We start from the raw sequence: 19,067 nt of genomic DNA on the forward strand, positions 1-19,067 counted from the left end.
TTTATTGTATAAATAGCGAACCTGGCAGTGCTTTGCAACACGGTATTTGACTGTTTTCTAGAAATCGTCTTAAGTGGTTAATGGCGTCATCTTATGAACATAACATGGTTTTTTACATCGTAAATTTGAGTATTTTATTTTTTTAAATGGAAATGAAATCCAAATAATCTGAAAGCCCGCTAAGACGCTCCATGTGAGTCTTGTGTAGCCTGTGATGTCAGTCCAGCATGCTGCTGTGGCTGCCGTAACAGTCAGTATAGCAGTGATATATTGTTTGGGCATTCACGTTTTGGGAAATTGTCTAAAAATATTGCATAGTACTGCACTGTACATCTACAAAAACTCCAGAAAATTGTTTTTGCATGTTCCAAACAAAGAAAAGATTAGCAACATATGTTGAATGAGACTGAATAATATTTTAGTTTCGCGAAATGGGTGATTGTAAATTGTAATTTTTTTTTTTTTTTTTTTTTTTTTTTTACATGCGTTTAGCATGTGGCGCCCCTTGGGCCCCGGCGCCCTGGGCGACTGCCCAGGTCGCCCCACCCTAAAGCCGGCGCTGATCAGATGCTTTTGCCAAATCAAAGAAAATACTTCTTGTCCTCAGTACCTCGGTTAGCCTTGATAGTGCATAGTGCTTAACATAAAAAAAAAAGAAAAAAAAGTTTTTTCTGCAGGTACCCTTTTCCTGAAACAAAACTGCATGTGTGAAAGCAAATTATGGGTACTGAGATGTGCCACTACTCTCCTATACATTGCTTTCTCAAAAACTTCTGAAAACAATGATAACAAAAAACTGTATAGCAGTTGTCTACATTATCTCTTTCTTCATCCTTTTTATAAAGTGGTTTCACTAATGAGTATTTCAATTTATCAGGAGAGTTTCCACATCTGAAAGACTAATTGCACAGGTGACTGAGTACAGAACTAGTATATGGTACAATGATTTCCATAATCCTGCTGGAAATTTCATCATACACAAGTGTGTGTTTACACTTTAATGATGTAACAGTTGATTCAGTTTCATCTTTGCTGGTTTCCTGTAACTGCATGTGATGCAGTCATCTCAGAAAACCACATTTTAAGAGATCTTCATATTTATTTGTGTTATTTTATTATTTTTAATGGCTATTGACAAGAAGTGATCATAAAGTATCTTGCACAACTCTGGTGGATCACTAACAGTTTCATTCTCACACAAGAGATATGTAATATGTTAAGCACTCACATCCTACCCTAATAACTGCATTCACAGTTGTTCACCTAGCTTTAATTTTATTATGAAAGCTTTCTCTTCTCTTCATGTAATTAATTGTTTTAAATTGTCTGATGATGTTCCTCTGCACTTTGCGGTACTGATACTATCTGTAGTAAAATTCTTTTCCTAGGCTTTGACTGTGCTCCACATTTTGATACAGCTCCCATTTCCCCATAGATGATATTCTAATGCTTTTAAACAATAGAAAATATGGGGTGGAATGTAGCAATATTATGAAAAGGATAGGTGCTACTGACTGTATAGTGGAGATGCTGAGTCGCACATAGGCACAACAAAAAGATTGTCAGGAAGTGAGCTTTTGGCCAACAAGGCCTTCTTTGGTCATGTATGTGTGAGTTGCATTTGTGTGTGTGTGTGTGTTTTGTCTATTTCCAACGAAGGCCTTGTTGGATGAAAGCTCACTTTCAAATGCTATTAGTTACCCAAATCATCTGCTTATTAGTATTCTATATTTGCCTGCACTTTTTAAATAGGAAAGTGCTATTAAAGAACTTTATAAAGGTTTGAAGAAAATTGTTATGTTCATCATTCAAGTGGTCTGTATTGTAGACTACCTACCAAGTTAGCCTTCCAAAATTGGCTTTAAATGTCTGCATGGTGTCATGTGAACTCATATTTTTAAATCTTTTGTTCACTACTTTGGGATCTGACTCTGCCTTTATTCATTGCAATATTACTACCTGTGCATCTTGGGCTGACAGGCAGTAACCAAGTTTTCTCACACATCAACTAGAGAACAGTTTATGAAGATATTTTCTGTGGTCATGTTGCTGTTTTCCTGAACAGCAGTTGGAATGTATAATGTCTGTACCAAGTCATAAGGTTCAAGTAAATCCTTTAACATTCTTTTCTCTGGGGACTCAACCAAAAACCATGTACAGCAATCCCCACACAAAATCAGTCTCACGTCCGCCCCTGGTAGCTGAGTGGTCAGCACGACAGAATGTCAATCCCAAGGGCCCATGTTCGATTTCCGTCTAGGTCGGAGATTTCCTCGACTCAGGGTCTGGATGTTGTGTTGTCCTAATCATCATCATATCATCTCATCTCATCTCATCTCATCTCATCCCCATCGACGCATCAAATTGAAAGACTTGCAACTGGCAAACAGTCTACTTGATGGGAGGCCCTAGTCACAAGACATTTTTTTTATCAGTCTCACATCATTCTTAAGAACCAAGTCTAGCACACTGTGAAGCCTGGAGAGAAAAATCTGTAGTCTGAACTGGGGAATATGCAAAGGCCTATAATAAAGTGAGTTTTTTTAAACTATTTATTGCATGACATACAACTGCCTAACTGCTGTAATGTAATTTACTGTCAGAATAAAGTTTATCTCATGCGAAAAGTACGATGCCCACAGTAAAGAGTTAAGGTAATTTCATTATGTTGCCAGAAAATGTGTTTAATTTATCTAATTATGAATATTTTCTTTTATGATAAATAATGGATTCGTTTCTAGATGTTAAATGCTGTATATTTATATGTATCTTTGGAATTTATTAAGGTCAGTAGACCAAAGAATCTAGAATGCAGGAATGTCAGCAACTTTTGGGCACATGTTTGCTTGCCCGCCACTTCTTTGTCTGTATTGGAGGGAGATGGACGTGTTTATGTGACAAGTGCAGTGTAATGGATTTATAGTATCAATGTTCATAGTGAAAATGGTGTAGTTACTAACAAAAAGTACGAATAAATACAATTTTAGCTGAAAGTATTTCAGATACGGTGGTGTTTATTTCAAACAAGAAGAAAACCCAGGCCATGCTTGTTGGAATGATTATTTTGCAGACAAAACTTCGAGAACCCCCTAGACAAATGAGATCTGCAGTGTGTAATCTTTCAGCAGCTACTAAAAAATAAGGCTTGCTGAAATTGTGCTGGAACTTATCGTATTATTCTCATTAAAAACACGTGGTGAGAGTGGTCCTACCACAATATACTGCATAATATTCCACAATTTTTCAGTTAACTAAGAAATGAGATAGGTAACAGCCAGTAAACTGCCTGCAACAACAATGTTGGAAGCTGTACCTTAAAAACCAATATGCAGTTGCCTTTCATATATCCATAGTGGAGTTCAACACTGTTTACATTTACTAACTGGCAGTTCAAAATGCATATGAGGAGGTTACAGACAAGCATTTAATGTACAGTGGAGCAGGTGTATTGCCTAGAAAGTTGAGCATATGCACTGAGAAAAATTGTCCTGCAGGCATAAAGCTAATTGCAAGAAGTTTATTGTCATGCTTAGAAACATATGAAAAACTGGATTATTAAAGCCACAAAGAATAGGCTGCTTGCTCTGTAGTAATTGGGAAGTTGCTCTTGGGTTGGGTGGTAAAAGATTTAACGATTAGGCACCCTTCAACTCAATTCAAAGAATACAATGTGGAGAGTATTGATGGAGAAGCAAAGGGTTCAAATGCCTTTAAATCCAAAATTCAAAAAACAAAGATGCTGTGACTTACCAAACGAGAAAGTGCTGGTATATAGACACAATAAAAAAACACACAAACACACACACAAATTTCAAGCATTCACAACCCAAGGTTGCTTCATCAGGAAAGAGGGAAGGAGAGGGAAAGATGAAAGGATGTGGGTTTTAAGGGAGAGGGTAAGGAGTCATTGCAATCCCGGGATTGTACTCAGCTTTAACCAACACTTTTTCTACTTTTTTCACACCAGAACTCCAGTTGCTTTCTGGTTCACCTTTATTTTTATTTTCACTTTAGCCTAAAAAATTAACGTCCCTAAGGTAAGTCTTTCCGCTCCCGGGATTGGAACGACTCCTTACCCTCTCCCTTAAAACCCACATCCTTTCGTGGTTCCCTCTCCTTCCCTCTTTCCTGATGAAGCAACCTTGGGTTGCGAAAGCTTGAAATTTGTGTGTGTGTTTGTGTGTGTTTTTTTTTGTGTCTATCTACCAGCCCTTTCTTGTTCGGTAAGTTACAGCATCTTTGTAATATATAGTGACAGGTGGCTGTCTTTCTGAGTAATAGTGGTTGAGTTTAACTCATTACTATTTTATGTAAGCTATTTGTGTTAATAAGTCGTTAAGAAAACTAAACATTCTTTTTTGATCATTAGTTTCCTTTCTAAAATTATTCAATTTAGTACCTTCTTACATTCATATAATTTTAACCCTAAAGGAGTGGTACACTTTTTATAAGTATTCGAAAATTCACAGTAATTCACAAATGATATGAGAAAGAAAGGGTAAACAACAAACAATAGAAATACTCTCCATCATCCACTATACAGTATTTATGTAGATTTATACAAATGTCAGGTGAATATAATTACAGGAAATGTCCAAAAAGAAGGTAGTTGAATTGTTTGTGCAAGCCATCAGTTTGTAAAAGCACATTTATTGAGACTTTTGTACAAATTGATTGTTAAATGAATTTATTACTGAGACTGAAAAATATTTAAAATGTTCAAACTTCTTAAATATTTGTGCACTATGTACAGAAAAAACAACATATATACACACTTTTTAGTTTATGGTTGCATGTGCAGTTATGTAGGTAGTTTGCTACATTATAAGTTAACATGTCCTCAATTGTTCAACACCTCTCAGTTCTTGAAGAACAAAATTGTCTTCTTGTTAGGAAAATATGTTGTGTTTTTAACATTCATCACCATATATCTTCATCTTCTATTATCCTTCATATGCTCATGGCCGTTGTATTGTGCAGTTGAATACATGTGCAAATGATTCTGAGTAATACAAAGAACAAACAGCAGCATTATTCTCATATGTCATCTCAGCAACTTTGAACTCTGGATTTATTGATACCTGAAACAAAGAAGTAATTTTGATGTTGACATTTTCATTAATCATAAAAGTTCATATATTGGGAAAAAAACCCTCAACGTTTTTATTTATGCTGTGTGCTATTAAACTAATAGTTGATGACATAATTTAAAATGAGTGATCAACAACAGTAAAGTATGAACATAAGAATGTTGGAGTTCACCTTAGTAATAATATTTTTCACACACTTAGCTTCTTTCATAGCTGTAGGTAACCCCAGCATAACATCCAACATTTGACTTTTTGATCATAATTTTATCACAATATGCATTGCTATCCTGGCTACACACAGACAAACATAGAACTTTCTATGCACCCTGTCTCCTTTACCTTTTTATCTGTATACAGTTACTTATATCTCTTCTCCACCTTCACTCTCTAGTCTGAACAACAAAGCAGAAACACTCATTCTCATTACTTGGCCACTTTCTCTAAGTCTTTTTCAGTAGCAGAAAGCAGCCTCTGGAATGATCTCCCTCGTTACACAGAAAATCAAATGACATTTCCAACTTCAAAATACAGCTAACAATATACCCACTAACTGTCCAATCACATTAATGTGGCCACCTGTCTGAAGCCTGAATAACCACCTATAGCAGTATGGACCAATGCAAGATGTGCAAGAAAAGAGTCAACGAGGTTCTGGATGGTACCAACAGGGATGTGGAGTCATGTCAATCCAGTGCCACAGTCAGGTGTGCCATGTTTCTCAGTTGAGGATCCATGGCATAAACTGCCTGATTGAGGTGGTTCCACAGATTATTGATTGGGTTTAAATGCAGCAAGTTTGGTGCCCAGGGAAGTATGGCAAACTCATTCTGATGCTCTTCAAACCATGCACTTACACTGTAAGCTGTGTCTTGTTGGTAGATGCCAGAATGCTGAGGAAAAATGAACTGCATGTATGGATGGACGTGGTCCCCAAGGACAGATGCATACATCTGTTGATCCTTTGTGCCTCCCAGAATGATGAGATCACCCATGGAATGCCATAAAAACGTTCCCCAGACTGTAACGCCTCCTTCTCCAGCCTGGAGTCTTCCAATGACTGTGGCAGGGTGTTAGTTTTCAGAGATTTTACACCAAACAGACCACTGGCAATCTGTCCGATGGAGCATAAAATATGATTCATCTGAAAAAGCCACCTGTCACCACTCCGCAGATGTCCCGTTGTGGTACTGGTAAGAAAATTTCTGCCTTTGTTGCCAATGAATAGCAGTCAGCATAGGTGCATGAACCAGGTCTTGCTGTGGAGGCACATATGCAGCAACACTCTCTCAACAATCATTGAGGAGACACAATTGGCAGCCTCTTGGTTCATCTGGGTCATCAGTTGCTCAATGTTGCAAGTCTGTACTCTCACACATCTCTCTGCCACTGTTTTTCACCCCCTCATTTATGGCTCGTGATCCACCACAGTTGTTTACTGATGGTTTTAGATAGATTTTGCCACGCATATTATACTTTGACCACTGCATCTCATGAACAGTTTACAAAATTAGTGGTTTCAGAAATGCTTTCACCCTTGGCCTGAAAGCCAATGATCATGCCCTTTTTTTGCTCCATTTCCATGTTACAGCAATGACTGCACTGTTTTCCATTTCATCCCCCTCCTCCTAAATGCTTAATATATCATCCACAGCTAGTGCTGGCACCTGACATCTGTGAGTGGTTATTGCACTCTAATGCTGAACATAGGTGGTGGTCACATTAATGTGGCTGGACCATGTAAAACATCAATAATACCTGCCTTTGCTCTCTATGCATCTCTTACTCCATTAAAGCTAAGTAGCTATCTTTCATACCTTCTGATTGCACCTTTATCATTAGTAATAATTTTAAAAAAGTCTCTCCCATCGGATCTTCCTTATTTCCCAAAACTCGTAGATGCTGTAGTCTTCTTCCTCGGAACTCACTATATCATAAAATCTCTTCTTTGTACAGCCATAAATATGGGATGTTTGTAAAATCTCTAACCATTTCTGTCTTAATGTTTAAGTTTTGACTTTTTTGCAGCTAATTTAAAAGAATGTACACAGTAGAAGAAATAACAGTTGTTGCTGCTGACTGACTATGTGGAATGTCGTATAAGGAGGCATGGAATAATTTCATGCATAAATTTCAAAAACCACGTCCTACCGGAGATGCTACTAAGAACATGGTCAAAGAATTCAAGCAAACTGATTTTGTTACTAATGAACAGCATTTGGGAAGGCTAGTGGTAGCAGATGAAACGGTGGAATGATCTAGGAAGTGATTACTTCCAGCCCCTCAGCATCAACCAGAAGGCTAATTAGGGAACCTGGGATTGCACACACCTTTATGTGGAAAACTCTGACTCATTTAAAAAAAGGTGCTTACCACATTCAAATTGTTCATGAACTTGGATATGAGGACTATGCCACCAGACAGGCTATCTACATCTACATCTACATCCACATCTACATCTACATCCACATCGATACTCCACATGCCATTGTGCAGTGCATGGTGGAGGGTGCTCGGTACCATTATTTGTCATTTCCCTTCCTGGTCCACTCACAAAGAGAGCAAGGGAAAAATGAATGTCTACATGCCTCCATATGAGACCTAATTTGTCGTATCCTACCTTCATGGTCCGTGGATTGTATATTGGCAGCGGTAGAATCTTTTGGCAGTAAGCTTCAAATGCCAGTTCTCTAAATTTTATCAATAGTGTTTCTCAAAAAGAATGTTGCCTTCCCTCCAGGGATTCCAATTTGAATTCCTGTAGCATCTCTGTAACAGTTATATGTTGTTTGAACCTACCAGTGACAATCTAGCAGCCCGTCTCTGAATTGCTTTGACATATTCCTTCAATCTGACCTGCTATGGATCCCAAACACTCAGTACTCAAGAATAAGTCCCACAAGCATCCTATATGTGATTTCCTCAGCCGTTCTTTCCTATAATTTTTCCAATAAACTGAAGTCGACCATTTCCCTTCCCTACCACAGTTCTCACATTCTTGTTCATTTATGTATATACAGAACAACAGCAGTTTTATCACACTTCCCTGGTGCACTCCTGATGATACTCTTGTCTCTGATGAACATTTGCCATTGAGGACAACATACTGGATTCTATCATTTAGGAAGTCTTTGGGCCACTCACTTATCTATGAACTTTGTACTATGCTCTATGAATAATTGGATGCCGTTATAAATGCATATGTAACGCAGCACATTCAGTTCAGTGATGAGGCAACACTTCACACTGTGGGTGTGTGAACTGATATAACTATAGGATTTGGCAAAAGAACAGCCGTATGCATCATAGGAATAGGAAATGCCAAAGGATAAGTGTGTGGAATATCACAAGATCAATAGCGTACAGACTGTTCATATTTGCTGAGATAATAGCAACAGGTCACATTTATCCTGACCTAATGGAATAATTTTTGGAGCCTCAGTTGATTCAGGATAACATTCTAGATACTATCATCTGACAAGAAGATGGACTACCTCCACATTTTTCTGTAACTGTCTAGGACTACAGGTGAATGCCACTTTCCCTGGGTGACAGATTGGCCATACATCACTGAGACTTAGGGCTCCTAGCTTGCCCAATTTGACCCCATTGGAGTTTTCTTCTGGAAATTTACCAGCTCTGAAGAATATCAAGTGAAAATCACTAATTCCCAACAATTGCAAAGCCATATATTTGTAGCTGTGGAGCAAATAAATATGTTAGTGAGCTTGTTTTGGGCTACACAGGTGTGTGCTTACATTTTCAGGGTCATCACAATGAAATGCACTGAATTTGTGATAAGAAGTGTATGTTCATGTTTATAGTCTATAATAAAGTGTTTAACATGTTCCCTGTGGCTCTGCACACCACATGTCCCAATGCAATTCTTTCCATCCAATTGGCACGAATTTCGGTGACTTCCTGAAATTGTGGAAGCAATTGTTACATCAAATTTTAATCTGCAAAAGGCTCAAAGGTATATATTTTGTTTTACAATGAGATAAATAATTCAAATGTGTTATTGCTTCCATTTGGCCCAATGGTGACCTGATAACACTTTTTACTGTGTCCCAATTGTTTGTGCTGCACTCTTTTAGCACCAAATGCTACAGAAAACAGGTCACATATTGTTGTACATTAAAACTGCAATGTGTTAGTGATTGCAGGTAAGGAAAACTGCTTTAAAATTGTATTAGTGCTAGTAGCCAAGAATAGTTGCTTTAAGGTATGCTTGACAGTTATGAGATGATTGTTTATGCTCTATAATAGTTATGGTTGGCCACAAGATATAATGACATTTCATTGCATATTTAGCTAGAAATGGATCCACCTGCATCTGTGCTGCCAGTAACAAGGAAGAGGAGATGTATTACATCAGCAGATGAGGAGAGTTATGCTACTATCTGAACTACTACCTAAATAAAAGTGACTCCAGTTATTATGATGTCTCTCCTGCATCTGACAATGAGCCAGCTTACAATCCCCAAGATCCAAGATCCTCTCTGGATTTAAATGTAAGTGATAATGACTCCTGTTCTGATGAGGCTCATGATACCATGTGTACCTCTGATAATGGCAATGAAAATGATATCCCAATTTGGAAACCAACTGGACAAAATGTAACAAGAGTAATTTTTAATTGGGATTCAGCAGTTACTATATCCACAAATTTTGACACCCCTTCCAGTGTTTTCAAAATACTGGTAACACAAGACATATTTAACAAAATGGTGTTGGAAACAAACAGATATGCAGTACAGAAAGTGTACAACATGACAGGCAAAAAAAAAAAAAAAAGATCCCAACTGGCCAGTTGGGTTGACACTTCTGAGAAAGAAATAGACAAGCATATTACCATAATGCTAATTATGGGGTTAAATGAGGTCCCATAAATTTCACTTTATTGTTTAAAGAATTCACTGTACAAAAATAAAGTTATAAAACCCACTATGCCTCATGATCTATTTCTGGCATTATTATCTTGCTAGCATTTTATTGATAATGATGCCCCTAGAAACATAAATGACAAGTCTTACAAAGTACTGTTGTTAGCTGAACATCTGCAGAGTAACTTTCAAAATGCTCTGACCAATGGAAGAGATGTAGTAATTGATGAATGTATGAATCATTAGAGAGGAAGATTGATTTTAGGCAGAATATCCCCAACAAGTCTCACGTGTAAAATGTAAAACTGTACAAAATTTATACACAGGAAAGCTATGTGAGTATGGTGTAAAACTGTACAAAATTTGTACAGAGGAAGGCTACACTTTTGCCCTGCATATCTACCAAGGGAAAGATGATGAAATGCAATTTGCAGGTCATGGTGAGGCTATCACTACAAAATATATCAGCCTCTTTTTGAAAAGGTTGCATTCTGTATGTTGACAATTTCTATACAAGCATTTCTCTAGTGCATAAGTTTTTAGATAATAAATATGCTTCTCTGTGGAACAATTAATCCAAATAGAGCAGGCCTGCTCAAGGATATTGTGGAGAAGGAGCTTAAAAAGGGGGAAATATGTGGAGCAGAGAACAATAATGGTCTCAAAATTTTTAACTGGGTGGACGACAGGAGGTTTAGAATGATTTCAGTGATTCCTGAACATAATGATGGTTTAGATACCATCAGGGAAAGGAAAAGGCTATGCTGGAGTACAAAATTAAGAAAAGCATTGATCTGAGTGACCAGACATCTCACGCATTATTTACCATTGAGAAAGGGGTGAAATGGTGGAGAAAAGTAGTAATGTAACTTTTACTAGGGACTTCTATAGTAAATGCTGGGATTCTGCATTGTAAAAACAGCACTTTGAGGAGAAGAACTTTGGATTTTCAAAAAGTCTGTTGCCTTGCATTTATGTGAATATGTGACCTGTGCCACTCCTCCATCAAGAAAGAAAGCCCATAGTGTGTGAAAAACTGAGAGACTAGCAAGAAAATTTCAGTGACACTTCACATTGGGCTACAAGAGGATTTTCGTTCAGGAAGGCAAAAAAGCAGCAGAAAACAAAATCAAGGAAGTTACAACCTTGTGCAATGACTGTCCAGAACAACCTAAAATGTGTATCAGTTGTTTCAATGAAAACAATGTAAGATTGCAGTGTTTAAACAGTGCAAAGGTTACATTAATAAGTAGATGTTGTTCATGTGTTTTGCAAATAAATTAGGAGTAAAATTTCCTTAAAAAAAGATACAATAAAACCAAGAATGAATTTTAAGATTGCAGTTGTCAAAGAGTGCAAAGTTCATGTGAAAACGTATTTATTTTTATTTTTTATTGTTTCCTGTAAGATATGTATTTACCAAATAAAGCAGTATGGTGGAAATTTCCAACAAAAAAAGATTGTTTCAGGGTCACTGCAGGATCTAGCTGGCCACTACTGCAGCAGTTTATGCAGCAATATGTCCTGTTTGCTATAGACAGCCCAGCAAGCACTCATGTAGTGATGTCATACAGACGTATTATTACACTAGTGGTGTTTGGCACACTGGTGACCTGAGCCATACTTCAGCATAGTTTTCATCAGATCACCAGTGGGCTGGTATGAAATACAGGTGAGATACCAAATCTTCCTCGACAGGGAATGTGTTACGTGGAAAACAGCTAGTGACTTTATAAACACCTTCTACTTTTGTATTTTCTGTAATTATTATTAGCAGTAGTACCATCACTAGCAGCAGGAGTAGTAGTAGTAGTAGTAGTAGTGGTGGTAGTAGTAGTAATAGTATCAGTACAATTATTGCTATTATTTTTTATTCAATATTGTTATTTCAGGTGTCATTATATACATCAGCATCTTGTTTTAAAATTAATATGATGACTATAATTTTATTACCATGCAGCATATTAAAATTATCATTATACTTAAAGAAAATTTGATGTCGAAAATACTGTATATGTCAAACCTTGGTCCAGTGTAAGAGAGGTTCTCCGTCTATATCTACATATATATTATAAAATGTTTCTTTTACAGATCCTCCTAAACCAATGGACTGATTTCAACCAAACTTGGTATATATGCCACTTATTGATTGGAATGAAATACTGTGGTGGTACGAACCACCTCCCATTGGGGAGGGGTGAAAACAGGGTGACACAGGAGAGGGTCTGAGGGAGGAGGAGCTGGACAGAGTGATGGGGAGATCTAAGTTGCGTGTGTAAAACTAGTAAATAAAATAAAAATAATGTCAATGCCCTTGCTGTCAGTTTTAATAATAACATTCGCAAGTTTTTCTCTTGTCTGAAATTATTTCGAAGTAATTATTATTGAAATGTTTGTTACAGCTCTGGGTGACAGAAAAGAGATTCAAAAGGAAAAAAAAAAAAAAACCATCATTAAGTAATTTTATAATTGGCCTGGTAATATGTGCAGATTACACAGGAGTAGCTCCTAACAGCTATTCCTATCTGTTACTTTATACCTTCATCTATACCATAACACTGAAGTTTCTCCCCTCAGATAGTGTCTGTGGTGTCTCAGCTGAAGTAATTATTGAAAATATGGCATGAACAGAATGAAATAATTTTGTGATTTTGTTTTCAATAAGGTTATCACAGAAATATCAGGTGCTCATTTGAAATGTCTAATGTTGTTTACTGATTGGTTTAAAAGAACCCAACAGCTTTCTGTGCTGAGAAAACCATAACAAAATTGGGTGTGCAGACAATTTTTAGCTATAGAAACATGCTTCGAAGCATGACTTAAGGGAGCTGGGGCTGTCTTATGCGAATTGTGAATTGTGATTTATTTGTCGCATAACATGCAAAAGCTAATCATTTGATTAGAGTGCAGGAGACACATCAAAATATGGTTTATACAATTTCATTGATGTAAATCTTTGATTAATAAGATAATTGAAATGTTAATGTAACTTTTTGTAGAAAGATACATTCACACATTTACATAAAAAGACAATAGATATATTACATCCTGCTCAAGTATTCAGTTCATTATTCATGAATTCCTCAACTGAATAGTAGCATCACTGAAGTAGGATATCATGCAGATTTCTTTTCAGTGAATCTAGTTTCATACTCAGAATGTCCTTGGCTTTTAGTTTGTTGTAAATTTTCATTCCCTTACACTGCGGACTTTGAGCATATTATTTTAAACGACAAGCAGGCAGCATAAAATTTTATTTATTTCTTTTATTGTAAGTGTGATCAAAGCAGTTCTCCTTGTATAATTCTAAATTGATATTTAAAACATTATATCATAGATATGTAGGGAGACCACTGTTAATAATTTATGATTTTTAAATACTGGGCAACATGATTTTCTTGGATGTACAGTGCACATGTTTCTAACAATTCCTTTCTGTAATTTCAGTATGTGCATTAAGTTGCTTGAATTTCCCCAAAAAACAATACCATACTGTATAACTTGTGCCCACGTCAGTGGCATTAGCCAATATTTGCATTGCAAGTGCAATGCTACATAGTTTGTTTAATAGATATTCAACATACACTCCTGGAAATTGAAATAAGAACACCGTGAATTCATTGTCCCAGGAAGGGGAAACTTTATTGACACATTCCTGGGGTCAGATACATCACATGATCACACTGACAGAACCACAGGCACATAGACACAGGCAACAGAACATGCACAATGTCGGCACTAGTACAGTGTATATCCACCTTTCGCAGCAATGCAGGCTGCTATTCTCCCATGGAGACGATTGTAGAGATGCTGGATGTAGTCCTGTGGAATGGCTTGCCATGCCATTTCCACCTGGCGCCTCAGTTGGACCAGCATTCTTGCTGGACGTGCAGACCGCGTGGGACGACGCTTCATCCAGTCCCAAACATGCTCAATGGGGGACAGATCCGGAGATCTTGCTGGCCAGGGTAGTTGACTTACACCTTCTAGAGCATGTTGGGTGGCACGGGATACATGCGGACGTGCATTGTCCTGTTGGAACAGCAAGTTCCCTTGCCGGTCTAGGAATGGTAGAACGATGGGTTCGATGACGGTTTGGATGTACCGTGCACTATTCAGTGTCCCCTCGACGATCACCAGTGGTGTACGGCCAGTGTAGGAGATTGCTCCCCACACCATGATGCCGGGTGTTGGCCCTGTGTGCCTCGGTCGTATGCAGTCCTGATTGTGGCGCTCACCTGCACGGCGCCAAACACGCATACGACCATCATTGGCACCAAGGCAGAAGCGAGTCTCATCACTGAAGACGACACGTCTCCATTCGTCCCTCCATTCACGCCTGTCGCGACACCACTGGAGGTGGGCTGCACGATGTTGGGGCATGAGCGGAAGACGGCCTAACGGTGTGCGGGACCATAGCCCAGCTTCATGGAGACGGTTGCGAATGGTCCTCGCCGATACCCCAGGAGCAACAGTGTCCCTAATTTGCTGGGAAGTGGCGGTGCGGTCCCCTACGGCACTGCGTAGGATCCTACGGTCTTGGCGTGCATCCGTGCGTCGCTGCGGTCCGGTCCCAGGTCGATGGGCACGTGCACCTTCCGCCGACCACTGGCGACAACATCGATTTACTGTGGAGACCTCACGCCCCACGTGTTGAGCAATTCGGCGGTACGTCCACCCGGCCTCCCGCATGCCCACTATATGCCCTCGCTCAAAGTCCGTCAACTGCACATACGGTTCACGTCCACGCTGTCGCGGCATGCTACCAGTGTTAAAGACTGCGATGGAGCTCCGTATGCCACGGCAAACTGGCTGACACTGACGGCGGCGGTGCACAAATGCTGCGCAGCTAGCGCCATTCGACGGCCAACACCGCGGTTCCTGGTGTGTCCGCTGTGCCGTGCGTGTGATCATTGCTTGTACAGCCCTCTCGCAGTGTCCGGAGCAAGTATGGTGGGTCTGACATACCGGTGTCAATGTGTTCTTTTTTCCATTTCCAAGAGTGTATTTATTCCACTTTAAATTCTTGTTTAGGTTTAATATTAAAAATTTCACAGAATCTGCTTCTCCCAGAATTTGATTTATGTGATTTATTTTAATTTACTGGGATGTTGACTGTTTTGTTCTGAACTGGACCACATGGGCTTCTAGTATGTTTAGGGTTAATCCACTGAAATGAAACCAAGTTTCTAAATGATCTATTGTATTGATGATGGTGGTAAGAATAGTTTCTGGCTCCTGTTCTTCAATTAATACAGTCGTGTCATCTGCAAATGAGACCGATGGGGCACTGATATTGGTTGATAGATAGGTCATTAATGTAGAATAGAAACAAAATAGGTCCAAGGATAGAACCATGAGGGGCACCTTGTGCCACTGTCTTCCATTTAGAAAAGTAATTTGCTGCATTTGAAGAGACAATCACTCTTTGTTTTCCATTGCACAGGTATGCAGTAAGCCACTGTAAAGCACTATCCCTAATTCTATACATGTCAAGTTTGTGGATAAGAAGTGCATGATTTGTTGAGTCAAAAGCTTTTGTGAGATCACAAGAGATCCCGGTGACTTTATTTTTATTGTCTAATGATGTGCTACTCGTATCCACAAACTTGTGTATTGCATCTGTAGTGCTTTTCCCGCATTGGAAGCCAAACTGAATTTTCAAAATAATCTCATATTTTTCAATAAAATTTTGAATCTGGATGGCAGTAGCTTTTTTGAACACTTGTTACAGGACTGGGAGAAGAGATATGGGACAATAATTTCCCATATCCTCTGTTGATCTTTTTTTGAACAGCACACTTTAGCATCTCTGGGAAACATCCATGTTCAAAAGATGGGTTTATTATTAAAGATAGTGGGTGTCATATTATTTTACACACAAATTTGAGAACTATTATGGGTATTCCAAACTAACCTGAAGAATTTTTGTTTTTCATTGTTAATATAATGTTTTCTACTTCTGTCACTGACGCTGCTTTAAATTTTGTGAAGCATTCCAACATTTGATCAAGTCCGAAGGGACATACTTTGTTGTCATAATCTGCAACACTGATATCTGATTTTGCTACATTTATGAAGAATTCATTGAAGTATTCTGAAATTTGAGCTGTTTTCACAACAAGCTTATCTTCAAATTTGACTTTACAAAGTTCATGACCAGACACATTAACACCTAATTCAGATTTCACAACTGACCACAATGCCTTTGATTTATTCTCATGGTTTAAAATTAAACTATTATTTGCCATTGCTGTCTTGACGACTTACTTAAACGTAATTTTGTACTGTCTAACACATTCAACAAAATCAGTATTTTTATTATATCTTAGTTCATTATGTAACTGCCTTTTCTTAGCACTTTATTAAAATAAGTTGTAGGTGAAAACATTTAATTGAAAACATTTAAAAAACTACTTAAGAATGCTTCAAAAATTGCAATGCTTGAAATATTTTTGTCAGAGTGCCATTCTGTCTCATTCAGCTTGTCATGAAATGAAATCATGTTTTCCTGATTAAAGTTTTGTTTTACATAGACCTTTTTACACAGAACTTCCTCACTTGATCTGGGCAACTCAGTTAATAGTGCTGAATGAACAGAATACCCAAATCTAAACAAAATTTATGTACATATTCAGAAAAATAATTTGTTAAAATATTGTAAATACACATAGCTGACTGAGCATTTTCCGTTGTTGATTCTGAAAAATTTAATTTGAAATTGTATTTTTGATTAAGTCAGTGAATTCTGATGCTTCAACATTTTCACTCAACACTTTGATATTGAAATCAGCAGAAATTACAATTTTCTTCTGTTTTCTTTACTATGGTGTTCTAGAAAAAACTGAAATTTATCTAGGAAGTGCTCGGTTATCTCTTTCCTTGGGACTGCATAAATCGAGATTATATCAACACTTAGGTTCCTTAATTTGACACAGCACCCCTCAAAACTACACTCTTCATTTAAAAAGTTAAAGTCACTTTTTACATGCTAATCTAAATCTGAATGAATAAGTATGCATGAACCTCCAAGTGACTTACTTTCCCTACAAAAGCTGGCAGCTATCTTAAAGTTTTCAGTTTTACTTAAGATTTGTATTGTACCTTCACTAAGCCAGTGTTCATTTAAACAAATTACTTTAACATTTTTAAACTCAGACAAAAAATTTCAAGCTTGTATATTTTAGAGCTTTTATCACCAGAGTATTCAAAATTTAATCCTTTTACTTTACAATGCATGATATATGTACACTCATTTCTATTTATAATTTTGCTATTAAAACCATCTAAATTTTCAATGAAGCAGCAATACTTCCATACTTAATACACAGAATTTTGTTGTCAACAGAAATCCGTATGGTGTTTGCACATCTTGACATATGCTAATCAAAAAATTACCTTTCCTTTCTGTTTGCATCATGCATAGAAGTAACATCTGATCAATAAGATTTTGGAATTCATCTCTTACATTTAAAGCATTTCTATTCTATTTATTTTTAAGGTGCTTCCTGAAATCATACCTTGAATGTGTACATTCCAGGACTCAGTTCTGATATGTCCACCCACTGGCAATCAATATTATGCCTATAAATATCAGAACAGTTTACAGAAATTCCTTGATCTCCAAAATTGGCACAGGCGTAGAAGGGACGCACCCCAGGCATGCATTGGTTGTCCTCTAGACAGAATGATGCCTTATGGCCTTCTGCCACTTTCACTCCTTTTGAATCCAAAATATCAAAAGTTGCAAATACTTCCATACTGTGGTAATGCCTGAAAGAAAAGTGTTTATGGAGAGTTTAGAATGGAACATTTTAATAAAGGTATTCAAATTAATGCAACACTGCATTAAGCCCACACTTTATGCCTATTCTACATTACAGCTGGTGTAGCAATAGTATAAAAACTTGATTTAGCTATTCAAATTGCATGCTGTTAACTTCCAGCAGCATTGTAAAATTTATGTCTAAAAGAAATGAAGTGAATATTCTTTTAAACCTTGTAGCACTATACCATAAAATTAGTTAAATAAATGTTTTAACTGTCTGCTCGCTGTTCTATTGTATGTGAAGTGTTGTGTCATCAGTGTTATAGGGGACTACATTTCTGTGGGTGACTGTATGCAACCAGTTTCTGTGTGTAGACTGTATAGTTTATTGTGGTGTCCAAACAATGGCTCCTACTGTTTTATTCACAGCGAAAGTTGTGACATTAAATTGCAGAACAAAAGTAGCTTGACACCTAATCTTAGAAACCAAAGCTACAGCTCCCATCCTTACATTGAAATGACTGACATGACAAGTAACACTAGTGGCACATAAATTATTGTTTTTTTCCAAATATCAGTTAACAATGATTGCGAAAATTGAATAGGATATTGTGTTGAAAGGAGAAATTATTATTTACCTAACTCTATGAAAATAAATCCCCCATCCTCATATCTAATATTTTTATATTTACACTTTGTATTTCACACGATCATTCAGTAGACTTCTTCTCTCAAGTATATGAACTTACATTTAGCAAAAACAAGATATGAGAAGTTAATAGATGACTTTGCATGACACGCAAAAGAAGTAAAAAGAAAAAACAGACAAATTAACTAGCTGTATTCGGACCAAAGACTTCCAATACGCTCACTGGAAATCTTTTGGTATGAAAACATCATGGTAGGAGACAATCACATTATGATTTGTGAGATTATTGAGATGGTAGACATGTTATACAAATGGGTACATAATATATTCTAAGAATTTTTGCATATGGAAAAATGGATTCTGAATGGGGGGCTATGTTTGTTGACCCAGACCAGTAATGTTCATGGATGCAGTAAAAAGGTTTCTGGCTCTTATTACTCACAGTTGTACTGCATGAAAAGGGAAAATGTAGTAAGCGATTAACTTTTTTCCTTTCAACATTTTTGAAGTGACAGGGCCAGTGTGTGTGTGTGTGTGTGTGTGTGTGTGTGTGTGTGTGTGTGTGTGTGTGTGGTGATGGGGGGGGGGGGGGGGGTCAGTGATAAAAAGTTTGAAATTATGTGTAAAGTTGGTTGCAAGTCACTAAGTACTCTCATTCTCAAAAATCAAATGATAAT

At 37.5% G+C, this 19,067-nt stretch overlaps 2 protein-coding genes across 2 annotated transcripts in view; one reads left to right on the forward strand and one right to left on the reverse strand.

Annotated features, from left to right (window-relative positions):
• LOC126174945 (protein fuzzy) overlaps positions 1-12,197 on the forward strand; it is a 149,170-nt gene extending 136,973 nt beyond the window's left edge. Inside the window, exons 9-10 of the mRNA XM_049921402.1 lie at positions 11,443-11,645; positions 12,065-12,197. Coding sequence (XP_049777359.1) covers positions 11,443-11,590 — 148 coding nt within the window. The 3' untranslated portion in view covers positions 11,591-11,645; positions 12,065-12,197. The remainder of the gene's footprint in view (positions 1-11,442; positions 11,646-12,064) is intronic.
• Positions 4,627-19,067, reverse strand: part of LOC126174944 (lysyl oxidase homolog 3) — a 135,998-nt gene continuing 121,557 nt past the window's right edge. Inside the window, exons 7-8 of the mRNA XM_049921401.1 lie at positions 17,494-17,746; positions 4,627-5,081 (exon numbers count right to left, since the gene is read on the reverse strand). Coding sequence (XP_049777358.1) covers positions 4,959-5,081; positions 17,494-17,746 — 376 coding nt within the window. The 3' untranslated portion in view covers positions 4,627-4,958. The remainder of the gene's footprint in view (positions 5,082-17,493; positions 17,747-19,067) is intronic.

The sequence above is a fragment of the Schistocerca cancellata genome, chromosome 3 (assembly GCF_023864275.1).
Source record: "Schistocerca cancellata isolate TAMUIC-IGC-003103 chromosome 3, iqSchCanc2.1, whole genome shotgun sequence".
Lineage (NCBI taxonomy): Eukaryota > Metazoa > Arthropoda > Insecta > Orthoptera > Acrididae > Schistocerca > Schistocerca cancellata.